At 41.0% G+C, this 13656-nt stretch overlaps 1 protein-coding gene across 1 annotated transcript in view; it reads right to left on the reverse strand.

Moving 5' to 3' along the window:
• Window positions 1-7007: 7007 nt before the first annotated feature.
• The window catches only part of tsku (tsukushi small leucine rich proteoglycan homolog (Xenopus laevis)), an 8289-nt gene continuing 1640 nt past the window's right edge, over window positions 7008-13656 (reverse strand). Inside the window, exons 2-3 of the mRNA XM_030109266.1 lie at window positions 9217-9531; window positions 7008-8546 (exon numbers count right to left, since the gene is read on the reverse strand). Coding sequence (XP_029965126.1) covers window positions 7806-8546; window positions 9217-9525 — 1050 coding nt within the window. The 5' untranslated portion in view covers window positions 9526-9531 and the 3' untranslated portion in view covers window positions 7008-7805. The remainder of the gene's footprint in view (window positions 8547-9216; window positions 9532-13656) is intronic.

Consider the following 13656-nt stretch of genomic DNA (forward strand, 5'->3'; position numbering starts at 1 on the left):
GCTTAAAATATGCTTAAATTACACATTCGCCAGCAGACATGCCTCACTATACTGATTCACGATCATGTTGTGCATGCAGCTTATTTCATTTCAAGCTTTTCTTTTTGAATTGTAACCCAAGAAGTTCCACAGTCAAAGCAAGTGATGGAAATATAAAGATAAACTCACTTACAATTACAAATATACACCTACAGTCATAACAAAAATACTAATATAACAATGTGATTTTAAGGATTGAGTGGGACTCATTGATGATGTCTACTGCCAAATGTACCAGGTGGTTATTAGAATTTTAAAACAATTGGAGAGGACTGTACTGTTGCAATATTAAACTATTTCATGAATAACAGGCATACAGACAGGACTCTAATTTTTTGAAGGATTTGGGGGGAAAAAAGGAAATATTTTCTTCACTTCAGCTGCAGACCTATGCTGTAAACTGTCGACTGCTGTTAGTTAAACAGTAAAAAAGATACAATAAGAAGAAAAGGAGCTGAATATGTCTTTTTTAAGTTGTTGGGGAAAAAATGCTCCTTTTTTGCTTCATCAGGTTTGAAGTTACACACTAAAAAATGTTGTGTTATTTTGTTAACCCATTCGTTGGGTTATGAAATTGGTAACCCAATTTGGGCTATTATAATCCGTTTGGAGTTATTTGTTGAAACTCTAGTGTTGGGTTCGAGTCCACCAGACCCAACAAAGATTTTTAAACTCAGCACATGGGTTGTTTTGACCACTGTTGGGTCGTCAACGAAAGTTGTCACTTCCGTCTTCTCTCTCTGCAACACAGAAGAACAGAAGTGTTCCTCTGGCTCTCTCATGCAGTACAGGGTCGTGCTTATTTACATTTCATATCTAGTTCACGTGACTGTGCAGCGTCATGTCATCTGAATTAGATATGTCCGTAAATGTAAATAAGCATGTCATCATGTAATGTCATCCACAGAAAAATTTGCTTGAGCGAGCGCCCTCCATGTAGTTAGCCTTAAGCAAATAGCTAGCTAACGCGTGTAGCTCGCTAGCTACACTATGTATAACATTTGCATTGCCAGCTGTCGAGGCGGCTTAGTGGGGAGTGCAGTCGTCTTACAATGGGGAGGTTGTTGGTCCGACTCCTGTCTCCCCCCTGTCTGCATGTTGCAACCCGCCAGCTATGGGTAAAATAGCACCACTGCCTTGTGGTCATCACGTAAGTGACAAAGGCTAAGGGAAATAAAAATCTGGAGTGGAGCCCCGAAGGCGGTTGGTCCTTGCATTGGACACAAAGACTACCAGTGAGGCTGAGAAGGAGGGTCTGTCAGCTTGGCATCTCGGTTCCTCCACAGAAACTTTGCCCTGGCTTGTCCATGATCTCTCCTGAGATTGACAGAGCTCATCCTCATCGAAAAATCAATAGACTGCTGAAAAAGAAGATTGAATTTTAAAAGGGTTTGAAAATAAGCTGTTTATGAATCAAATTTTTTTGGGAAGACTAAACCAATGGGTTTAGTTGAACTAACACAAAATTGTAGGTAATTTGACCCAGAATTTGGGCACATTCAGCCAGTATATATGATAACAATGACCCAGGGCTGAAATTAATTTGATGCAACATTTGGGTTAAAAACGAGCACAATATTCAACTCAATCATATGGTAGAATCAACCCGGACTAAAATTGATTTGACCCAATTAATGGATTAAATTTGTGAACCCATCTGTTGGGTTAAAAAGACCAACCCATTTTGTTGGGTAAAAATAACTACTGTTGGGCTGGTCCAATATTGATTAACTGTTGGGTTCAAAAATAAACCAATTTGGGTTGTTTTCTACCATTCATTTTTTAGGGTGTAGAGAATAATGTGAAGTCTGAAGTTTTGATCGTGCTCTGTCCATGGCAGCAGTTTGACCCCTGAGTGCAGATTGAAGACAATACCTTTAACTATATGTGACATTAAATGTCTGCTAATGTGTGTAAATTCTTGCCATTCTAATCAAACTTGGTGTCAAAACTTTTTCACATTTGCACAGTAATGCAGTGAATTCTTCAATGACTTCAGTGGCGTTAAGAGAAACAAGCATCTCTTTGTTTTCTGTGACAAGTTGTGCTGGTCCTTTGTTGGTCTGAAAAACAAAACCTCTGTGCCGAGCTGCACTTCGCTGACACAGTGCTTTGGTGTCTATTGTCAACAGCAGCACAGCAAGCCAAAGGGCATCCAGAGCAGCGATATGTCAGTATTACTGTGAGCAGATGAAAATTTTAAAGCTGCAAATGTTAACTCTTCCCTTCCAAAGAAAAAGTTTGGAAAACCGGGCCTCTTCACGCACATTCTAGGATTTTACTGCATCTCCTGGGACCGAAGAGCAAAACCCTGCAGCGTTCCGAGTAGTATGGGCTCATTGTTGGAACAAAGTGAATTAGCTGCTTGGATAATTTGATTCTCCGGAGGATCGAGCCCAAGAAGGTCAACTTACATTTGTTTGATAGTTGTTCAAGCAAGAACAGGGCACTTAATGAAGACACCCTGGTTCTGCTTGCCTGGATTAATTACACACAGTCCAAAGCTTCCCCCCTTTGAAGTAATTATGCCGCACAGCCAGACCTCTGCCGAGAGGCAAGTCATTACCTTTGATTTGGGTTTGGGGTTTTTTTATCCCCACATGTCTCACATTAACATGTCTCATGTCAACAGCTGCTTTAAATGAGCTGTTTTCAGAGGTAAAGATTAATCATGTTGCTGATATGACTGGCATTAATATTGTACTTATATGAAAGCTGTTTTTTGTTTGTTTTAAGATCTCAGACTCTAATGGGGTCTCATTTGATCAGGTTTAACCCTAAATAATGAGTCATGCTGTTTTTCATTACTGCAGCTCTGTGTGGCTATTTGCTGAAAGACATCGCTTCATCATTATTATTATCCAGGTTAAAGCACTTCGTACTGCATTCTGTATGATGAGAGCATTGTCAATAAGGTTTGAATGATTAATTGATGATCAAACCAGGAGCCCCACTCATTTTGCCCTACAGTTTATTTTATCGCTTTAATATGTGTCTGTCACATTTTATAATGAACCCATAAAAAATATTTACTAGTGCCTCCAAGTACTTTTTTCTTATCACGATAGTTCCTCAAAAATGAAAAGGTACAAACCTCCATGGCCCTGACTGCCAGATTTTTCCTGCTTCCTTGAAGTTCCTTGGGGAGGCCTGCTCTACATTTTGAAAACCACTTCTTTAAACTACAAGAACAAGACACAGAGGTAAAACATGTTTGGGCATGTCAGTTTATTTGTCTCTTTTAAAATAAATTTTGTCAGCCATTTGTCATAATTTACAGATGTTTCACTGTCTTGTCCTATTTATGGAAAGATAATGAATGATGACATTTGTATAGGCAGAGAGAATAGTACCCATAATATTGTAGAACATCTGAGGTGTCTTCTATTCATCCTGTCAAAACTAAATTATTACTTATACAAACTTGGGGCAGGAGTGATAAACATTGCTCAAAACGGCTAAAGGAAACCATCTACTGACCGTCACAACAATGATAAACTGAGCCCAAATTGAAAATGTAAAGGAGAATACATTTCTAGGAGTAATAAATTGTAAATTAACATGGAAAGCAGACATCAGACTGAAATTCCCAAAAACTTTTCAATTACCTATAAATAAAGTAAGACCATTGATGGAAATGTACATACAGCATGCTGTCCCAGGGTGCTTCCATTCTTCACATATTGTGTTGTAGTTTGGAGAAACAGTTACCAGTCAACCCATTAGTGACACGACGACAGAAATGAGCAGTGTGGATTATTCACAAAGCTGGATTTCCAGAACATACTCACCATCTGTTTATTCAGTCCAAACTGACAAAATTCCAGGCTCCCATACAATATCGTACAGTAATGATCTTATTCAAAGCATTCAAAACATTATTACCTAACATAGAATCTCTCTTTTTTTTGTTTTGTTTTTTTTTTTGGTAGAATTCCCATAACTTGCGAGGAACTGTGCCCAAATTCCATCTCATTTCTCAAAGTTTATGTGTTTGTATGTGGAGTGTGATTTTGGAACAACCTGGTTATTTATAAGAAGAATTTCCAAAATATCCACCAATTTAAACTGATACATGGTCTGGTCCCAGTATCGTGACAGAGTATATGAATACTGTAATGATCATTGTTCCCATTGACGTACATGTCTTTCTTTAGCTTCTCTGTATTCTTTCATACCATTGCTGGTATGTTATTGTAATTATTGGGTTGTTATTGTGGATTGTGACTGACTGTTGCCCGTGGCAACACCACCATTAACGTCACACCTCGTTCTTCTTGTTCTTTTGTCATGTACACTATGGTTGAGGAGTGTATGCTCTGAATGGGTTATTGAAGTCTGGAAATAGCCCAGGCTGGTCGCGGTCCTGGTTTTCTTGTGGTTTATTAGACAGAATTGAGGATTTTATGTTTTTCTCGTTTGGGTCACTAGTGAGGTGAACGGGGATTGAACAAGTTTTGCTCCTTCCACTTCCTTTTGAGCACTAATGAATGGACTCAGTTTTTTTTTTCTTTTTCATACATACTGTACATATTTTGTTGAGTGCTTGAGATAAAAAAAATAAATGTATCAATTAATAAGATGGATTACAGACAGAGAAGTCATTTTCCCCAAAAGGATCAATAAAGTATGCTTTCTGTTTATTGTGTGGAGCTTATAAAGCTCTTGTTCAATTAACTCTATATACATTTTCATATTCAGCTGCATCCATGTTTCCACAAATGTTAGTATTTTACAGAATTACTAACACCGATTGAAAAAAAAAAGCATGGTTGTATGTCTTTCAGATTTTGCTCATTGTCATCAGTTCTTAATCCATCGTATTTTATAACCTCTAACATCTGCGCTATAGTTATTCTATATTATTAAAATATTCCGAGAAAGATAACAAATCATTTAAAGTTCAAATATTTTCCTGAAATTCTTTTTAAAAACACAACCAGCGACAGTACTCAAGTTCAAGCCTTCTGTAACTTCACTGCGCTGCGTATCATACAAACTGCACGTCACCGCTTATCCACACATGTCGCGCATTTCACAGACGAGACAGAGGCACATTGTCAGGAGCCAACTGGAACATATAAATAGACACACGATCCGATCCGATCCTCACCCAGCAGTTTTTTTTCTGATGGAGATCTGTAACACATTCACAATCACACAATATAATGTCCAACAGTTTGAACTTCATGCTGGGATGAGTGGGGCTGCGTTTCGTAAGGGGGGGTGGGGGGGTGGGGGGGTGGGGGGGCGACCCCTTTATTTTTGGTTTCCAACCTGAGTCGTCATGTGTTGTGGGAAGAATTTCTGACAGAATGCAGCCAGGATCAGTTTCTGATGGATTGCTGCTTCGCTCCAAACACGCCAGCGCTTCAGGAGATAGTCAAAAAAGAAAGAAAGAAAGAAAGAAAGAAAAGAAACATCTGGAAGTATTTTCTACAATCTGCAGAAGGCAGCCTTCAACTTATTTAAGAGATCAGCCCCACATACACGAGATATTCAAACACCAAGCATTTGTCTTTATTTCACAACAAAAATCCTCTGCAGTCTCTGGATTAATTTTCAGGAATAACCTTTAATAAAACCAGCATCTGATGCAACCGTTGAGCTTTCCGTGTTTGCTTTGGCCGTTTCATGGCTACTTTGGAGTTGTGTCACAGAAAGCAATGCAACATTTTCTCTCTCACGCAGGACTAAAACTCTCTGCCAAACACAAGATATCCATGTCCGTTACCCACTCCTCCTCCTCCTCCTCTTCCTCCTCCTTCCTCTCCATTTCTCTTTTCTCTGCTCGTCTCCTTTCCAGTCACCTACTTGGCAGGTTACCAGTCCAGTGAAGCACAGTCTCCCTGCCAAAGCTTTGAGCGCCTCCCCACTTTATGGAGTTGCTTTTCTTTGTTTTTGTTTTTTTTTTGCTTTTTTTCCATTTTATTGAAGGGCCTTTCATGGACACATGTGTCTATGTATCTAAACAGTTGGCAAGGATATAAAGACAAAAAAGATTTATACTCAACATGATTGTGAGTGGAAGCTTTCCTGGTGTCCTGCGGAGAGGCACACCCCGTCATGAGTCAGTCTTGTGAATAGACACAAGTCGCCACTTTGACAAACTGGATATCTGACAAAATGGTGAATGCAGAGCTGCATCTGACACACGCTTTTCCTGCCTGCGGTTTGGTGTCTGAAGCATGTTTTTCTGCTGCGTTGAGAAACCGTTCTGACATTATAACAGCAAGTCAAGCCACAAGGTTAGAATAGGGAATTTATTATACATAACATTCACATAATATAAAGTTATATGCACAATATATTTAACATCCATGCGCACACACACACACGCACGCACGCACGCACGCACACACACATGCACGCGCACACAAACTGGGTTTTTACTTATTTTGCACTAACAGAGAAAAGATGGATTTCCTTTGTAAAGCTCATAGGCCAACAGCCCCAAGCCTTTTCAGATTACGGACAATCACAAACCCCGATGTGCAGTTTTTGAGGCGGATCCGCTTGAAAACACCACAGGACTACCAAGGCAAGGTTTCACAACAGCGCAGTGCTTCAGCTTCGATGCGTCCCTTCATCACTAAATGTGACATTTCGACATACTTCATTGGTCCAGTTTGCTACCAAACATCTTGTCTTGTTCAGCTGGAATACAACGTGCCAGTAGGTCTGTGGAAACTTAAAAAAAATGATGTGGACACAGCTTGTTTACTCCTGTTACATAAGGTTAATAAAGCAGTGGCAAAGGTTGCTGTTGACTCCTTTTGGGAGAGCTGAAAAATTGAAGTATCATAAAGGAAAGTCATCTGAACACATAGAACAAGATGTCAGGTTTCAAGTATTTGAATAATCATTTAGTTTCTAGAATGTGTATAGAACTTCACACTCAATATATGTAAAGTCATTTCCCCTCTTCACCATATTATAAAGAAGAAACCAGATCTTTTAGGAAGACAGGGATACAGTTAGCTTAGCCTGTTTGGAGTAGACTCATTTCACTTAATTCATAAGTTATACTTCATTTTTCATACTTGGATGATGAAGTGACTTTACAACCACCCCCCGACATGCAATGGGATAACATCTTTAAATGTGATCTCTAAGGTAACCGCCTCCCCCCCTTTAAGTGTTTGTGCTATGCTAAGTTAATAAACCGCTGGCCGTAGCTTCACTGTTGAACGAGCAAACATAAGAGTGGCATCTTTCCTCTCTTGAAGCAATCAGCGGTCTCTCTCTTTCACGCTTCATCATTTAGCCTCACATTCAAAGTCGAACGAAAAAAAAAAAAGATCTTAGTGGTCAATATATACAACTCCCTCAGCATGGATTTCACCACCATTTGCAAATTTCTTTTTTTAACAGACACATTTTGGCCATGTTTAAGTGCATTTTATGAAAAAAGAAAAAAAAAAAAGGAAGTAAAAATGGAGAAGTGCAAATAGCTCCTAACATGGTCCCTCTGTGAAGGAAGTGAATCCAGCACTAAACTAAAACTAAAGGCAGAAACATGACTTTAAATGTTTGTTTTGTGAATCTATTGGAAATACACTGTAAGCTGTCAGATTTTGAAACGTTGCACATTTTGACACTGTGTTTCAAGAAGATATGCTGTGTTTGCGTGTATTGCGCTAAAGAGTTTGTGAAAGCTACGCTAAACCAGTAAGACATCAAAAACAGAACCACGGAGAAAGAGTTTTGCATATGAAAGCAGATAAGGCACAGTTCTGGAGCAGCCCAGTCCCAGAGGCACAGTCTCATAAAACCACTCCCTCCACGTTGCAGTTCAGCACCTCGTCGTGCTGGACCGGTCCCATCTGCCGGTGGAACTGTGCCTGTTTCTTGGTCCTCCAGCAGTGGATGCTCCGTCCCAGTGTAATACTCTTGATGCTGGGCAGGTGGGTGAGCATGTTCGTCGGCAGCGCCGTCACTCCCGAACCAGTCAAGTTCAGCTCTTGCAGCGAGTCCAGTCCGCTGAACACCGCGGGGCTGATGCTCACGAGCTTCGGGTTGTTGGAGAGATCTAAGACCTGCAGGCTCTGGAGGCCCTTGAAGCCGTTAGACTTGATTTGCTGAAGCCTGCCGAGGCCACTAATGGACAAATAAACCAGGTCCTTCAGCGGCGCGAAGGCTCCTTCCTCGATCTCTGCGATGAGATTGCTGTCCAAGTTGAGGTACCTCAGAGGAAGTCCGGCCAGGCTCGGCACGCTCGACAGCTGGTTCCCCGCCAAATTTAACGTCTGAATGTGTAAAACTTTCCCACGAGAAGTGGTGGTGACAGACGACAGCCGGTTGTGGGACAGATCCACGCTGACGGGTTCGCCGTTCACTTTAGCAGCAAACACGTCCAGGTCGAACTCCTGAAAGCCGTTGTGACTGAGGTCCACTTCCGCCAGGGGGAGTCCAGAGAAACAGTTCAGGTGAAGGCTCACCAACTGGTTGTGACTCAGATCCAGAGTGTCCAGGTACCGCAGCTTGGATAAAGCATTGTGGTTAATCTGAAATTAAAAACGAGATGACGTCTTCATAGCTGCAGTATGTTTTTTAGTGAAACTGCACACCTACCTCAGGACAAGTAAAAACATTTCTAACCACATGTAAGCAGTAAAACCAATATTTATGTTTAAGACTAGCACATTTTCACTTTGTATTAGTTGAAAAGTGACTCTAAATCCTTAAACCTACTCTTTATGCTAAATGCTTTCAATGAGTCTGGATAACTGTATTGGCAATTCCACTGCTCAGTTCACTGCAGTACTGTAACTTCTGTTGTGTGCAACATTTTAAACCTCTAATGAATACAAAGTATTATTTGGACTTGCTGGGAGTCACCTTGATGCTCATGAATGCATTGCTGATCTGCTTTTCTCTCAGGAATACCGTTCTGTTTCTAATTTAAATGTTCCTACTTTCCTAGGAAACAGATGTTTGTTGATCTGTTCTTTCCTGGTAAACAGTCCATTGAGGTTATATTTGGGTAAGGTTCAGGATGTTTCAGGTGAAAACAGCACCCGAACAGAACTAAAAAAAACCCACCATGTATTAAAGGTGAGGAAATCAAATCAAGTAAAAGTGACAGAAAGGTTCACCATCACTGCTATAACTGAACCATCACAACTCTTTATTGAAAAAAACTCGTCTTTCTTCAGGCTCAATTAACCGTCTTACCTCGGTGATATAGTTGCTACTGAGGTCCAGGCTCACAAGTGTGGTGTAGCCTGGTCCGGCCAGCATGGTGTCACTGAGCGGGCCCATGGCGTTAGCGGACAGGTCCAGGTGGGTGGTGTCCAGCGGGATGGGGATGGGCATGGAGACCCCGGGGCCCAGTCCGCTGCAGTCCACCCTGGTCAGGCTGAAGCTGTCGAACAGCCCAAAGCTTTCCACCTCACAGTGGCAACCGGGGTGGCAGTTCTTGACCGTGCTGGTCTGGACAGCCGCCAGCAGCGACAGGCCGAGCATCAACAACCCCAGCGGCATCGTGCTCTGGAGAGAAAACAAATACACGGTAAATATTTGAAATCTGATAAACTATACCGGCTAGGGAAACGTGACTCGAAGCTGTATGGCTGCAATCACCAGATCAGATCAATATCGGTGTCCAAATAAATTTAAAAGAAAATCTGGTCAATTATTTTTTTATTTTGAAAAAAAATGAGCTGTTCCTGTTCGAATGCCTTCCTCGAGGCTTTTGTTAAGCTTCATGAAAAGACTTTAAGCCTTTATTTGTGCAACTTGAGTAGCCCCAATTTCCTTCCCTCCTGGCTTCCCAACGGGTGTGACCTAATTTCTTTGATCAATGAGTTCATTTGCACTTTCTTAGGCAACTCACTAGAATGAGTGTGCACGGTTGTAGTAATGAAGACTTGAGTGCGTCGTAAACCTCTGCTCCATTTAGAAATCACTCGCACATACAGAAAGTTAATCATTCTGTCGAAAACACAAGACTTGTCTGCTGTCTCACAATTAAATTGAGAGCCATTGCAAAAAGATCTGTCAACAAACTGCATTTCAAATTTTCTGTTCCTAACAAAAAACTGTAAATAAAGAAATATTAATAAAAGTAGTCATGCACCAAAACCTGAAACTAAAAGGATATGCAAAAAGATTAAACACAATCTCACAGAAGATGTAATCATTTGCACCAAAGTCCTCACCAAAGATAATTTTGTTCCAATTAGAAAATAACCCACTCTACCTTTTTCTTCAGCTCCTTCAGCTCTGAGTCCCTCTTTGTAAATAAAGCTCAGCCAGATGAACTATGCTAACATGTACCGACAGATCACCGTTACACTGGACAGAGGTTGAAAGTTGTGTAACCAGTATAAACGAGCAGTTATGATCGAGGCGCCCTGGTACGATACGGCGCTGATACACACTGATAAAATCAACAGTATTTTTGCAGGTGAACTGTGTGAGAAGTTAAATATTTCTGGCTTTGGATTGTAGCAAACTGGGGAGATTTTTAACAACAGGCAAAGAGTGTAATCACTGAACAGTTACTTGCAGTGAGACTTCTGTTACATTTTTAGGAGAGAATGCTAATAAAAGCTTGCTAGTGTTGCAAATCAGACCAAAATCTTTTTAATCAAAGACAATGAGTCCAACTTGTTTTAACCATGTGAAAACTGGTATGTTTATGTATAAATCAGAACCTTTAGAGGTCTATGCAATGTCTTACTGCTTATATATCAGATTATAGTTCCCATGATGAACATCTAACCCGGGTCAAGAGACTGTATCGTTACTTATGCAACAGAACGAGGTGACTTGCTGAATAATACTTGTAGGTCAACATGAGAACGCTGACTGCAGAGGCTCAAAGTCCATCAAGTCAAAGCCGTTCACTTCTGTACAGACTTCCTTTTTTTGGTTTGTTTGTTTTGTTTTGTTTTTTTTACCCCTGGGACCAGCAATGAACAGGTTTAGTTTAATGGTCTGTAAGCTACAGGAGCATACGTGCGTGCCAGTGTGCACGTGTTGTAACTGGAGCAAGCAGTAGGGTAGGTTTTAAGCATAGCACAGAAATGTTTCACTGAGTGGATAAAATTTAACTGGGTGTTTTCCACTCTGGTTGTTTCACAAGGTTCACAGTCCAGACAACGCACTGAATGAAGCACTTCTCCGACTGAGCAGTGTCAGTCAGACTACTCTGTCGAGTTTAACATGTATATTAGCCATGCTATTGTCTGTCATTAAAAAAAAAAATTGCACTGTGTTCTTGTCAGTCAGCTCTGCAAAACCACAAACGGCAGGCTTCAGAGAGATCCGCCTGGTTAGAAAACCGCAAGGCGCTCGCCACATGCTGACGGAGAAAACGTGGGAAACCGTCAGTAAAACCGAGCGATCACATGTTTCTTTTTACACCCATCATTTTGTTCTCCGGCAGCTCGTCACCTCGGTGTGATTTTGCCGCTGCATTCGTGAGTCCTCCGCTCCCCTCCCGAATCCCTCGCTCCATCTGTTGCTTGGGTAAGGAACGTGAACTTTCTGCACCAGGTGTTCCTCTCAACTCCTCAACAATAAATCTTGACGGAACGGCGAACTGCAGTTGGCGCCGTCTTCAAATCACGCACGTCTTAACTACTGCAATTACCCAAAGGCAACGGCAGGGTCAGCCACGAAGCACCTCTGGGTGGGCAACTGGCAACAGCATGTGAAATCACACCTCGACACGTTCTCCCTCTCTATGGTCCCTTTACATCTTTATGTCCTGAGAAATTTACCGCCGTCTCCTCGAGGGTTAACTGCAATTAGTTCTTCATTCATTCACACACCTTGCCACTAATACATGCCTTTGTTTTGGTATGTTCCGCATGAATGATGACTCAAGAGCCATGCGCGCCGTTATATAACTCCAATCAGGGCGAGAATGAAACTGTCGGCTGCTGTGACGGTAAAACTTTATTAGGTTACAAGCTTTTCGACATCACGTCACGCTGCAACTTTATTTATAAAGCACTTTAAAACAGGCTACAGAGGACCAAAGTGCTGTACAAGATCTAAAGTGACATGCAGTGTCTTGCACCAAGCACCTCTAATTTACATAAACGCATCTGCTAACACAAAGAAATTAAAATTCAAACACACATCTGGACCAGAGGAAAGGCTGAATGGACACAACCCAACATCTACTCAGTCTGTTCAGCTGCGCCTCTTTAACAAACTCTCCTGCATTAACGTCAAACCTCATCTATTCCTCAATTTGTTCACTATCCTCTGGTGCTCTGATGTGTTCTCTGTCACCGAGACCGCTCTGCCCCACTTTAATCTTCAAGCTGAGGGCTGAAAACTGTGTAATTAGACGATGGGTGCCACACTAATCCTTTTAAAGCAAATAATGCATGACACTGAGGAGAAGGCAGGGAGTTTAAATTAAACCGACGGTACTTAGGAGTTTTAAAACAATTAGGCGGCAATGAAAAGCCTCTGGTGAGGGAGAATAAATAATTTACAGAGGCACAGCGAATTAAAAAAAAGAAAATGTTTGCAATACTTCAGAACAGGACGGTGTGGATTACCATGATTGACACTTTAACCGAACAATAGGAGTCGAGCCTTCTTGAATAACTACACTTAGGCAAAGATGATGACATATTTGTGGTTGCTGCTTTCATTTAATGCTGGAAAAAAAGTTCAAATTAAAGTCTATGTTGCATAAAAACCCAGTGATTAGATAGTAGAGTGATGCAAATTGATAGATTTCATTAAATGGTGGTTTTGAGACTTTTCACTGCACTCTGAAAGCATTGACTATCTGATCAACCTGAACACACACACACACACACACACACACACACACGAGGCTTATCTGGTTAGCTAGACAGTTCACCGGGGACGTGTTTACTTATCATGAGGACATATCGATCACTTTTTTGCAGCAACAGCCACACAGCACAAAAGAGGTGCCTGATAAGAGCCACTTAAACTCACCCTAACAAGAGGCAGAGCCGCTTCCTCCCCCATCAAACCAGCAAGCCCGACCATTCAGCTTAAAAACTCAACTTCATATTCTGAGTTTTTAAATATTTTAACCAATAGCAGTTAGCAACCTCGCTTCATAGCGGGTCGTAGGTTCAAGTCAGATCTGAGCATTTCAGAGTGAAATTTGCATGTTCTTTGTGTATATGTTTTGTTTGTTTTTTTCCTCCAACAGTAGGAAATAATACTTTTGAGGTCAATTAATGCCACTAAACTGCCCGTAGCTATCAATGACAGAAGATGCGACCGGTTCTTGCCCTGTGTTAGAATAGCAACCTGTCCAGGGTGTAACCTGCCATCACCCATTGTCAACAGGATCTGTTCCAGCTGCTGTCACCTCTAAGCTAATATCATATTCAATATCAATAACGATTCAACAATAACATACTTTCCTTGTACCACTGGGAAGCAGTTCAAATACCACTGATAGCACATGCAATACTTTTTGAGAATTAGCATAGTATTGGGGTCAGATGTAGTCTAGTTTTGTCTTAATGGGGCTGGAATAGCAAAAAGCAAACAATAAATAAATAAAATAAAGAATACTGTTTTGTGTTAGTTTACATCAATCAATGCTTTCTTTCCAAAACCTATTACAACAAGTTTTAAATGTCTTTTTAATCAATTGTT

The sequence above is a fragment of the Salarias fasciatus genome, chromosome 14 (genome assembly GCF_902148845.1).
Source record: "Salarias fasciatus chromosome 14, fSalaFa1.1, whole genome shotgun sequence".
In the NCBI taxonomy this organism is placed as follows: Eukaryota; Metazoa; Chordata; class Actinopteri; order Blenniiformes; family Blenniidae; genus Salarias; species Salarias fasciatus.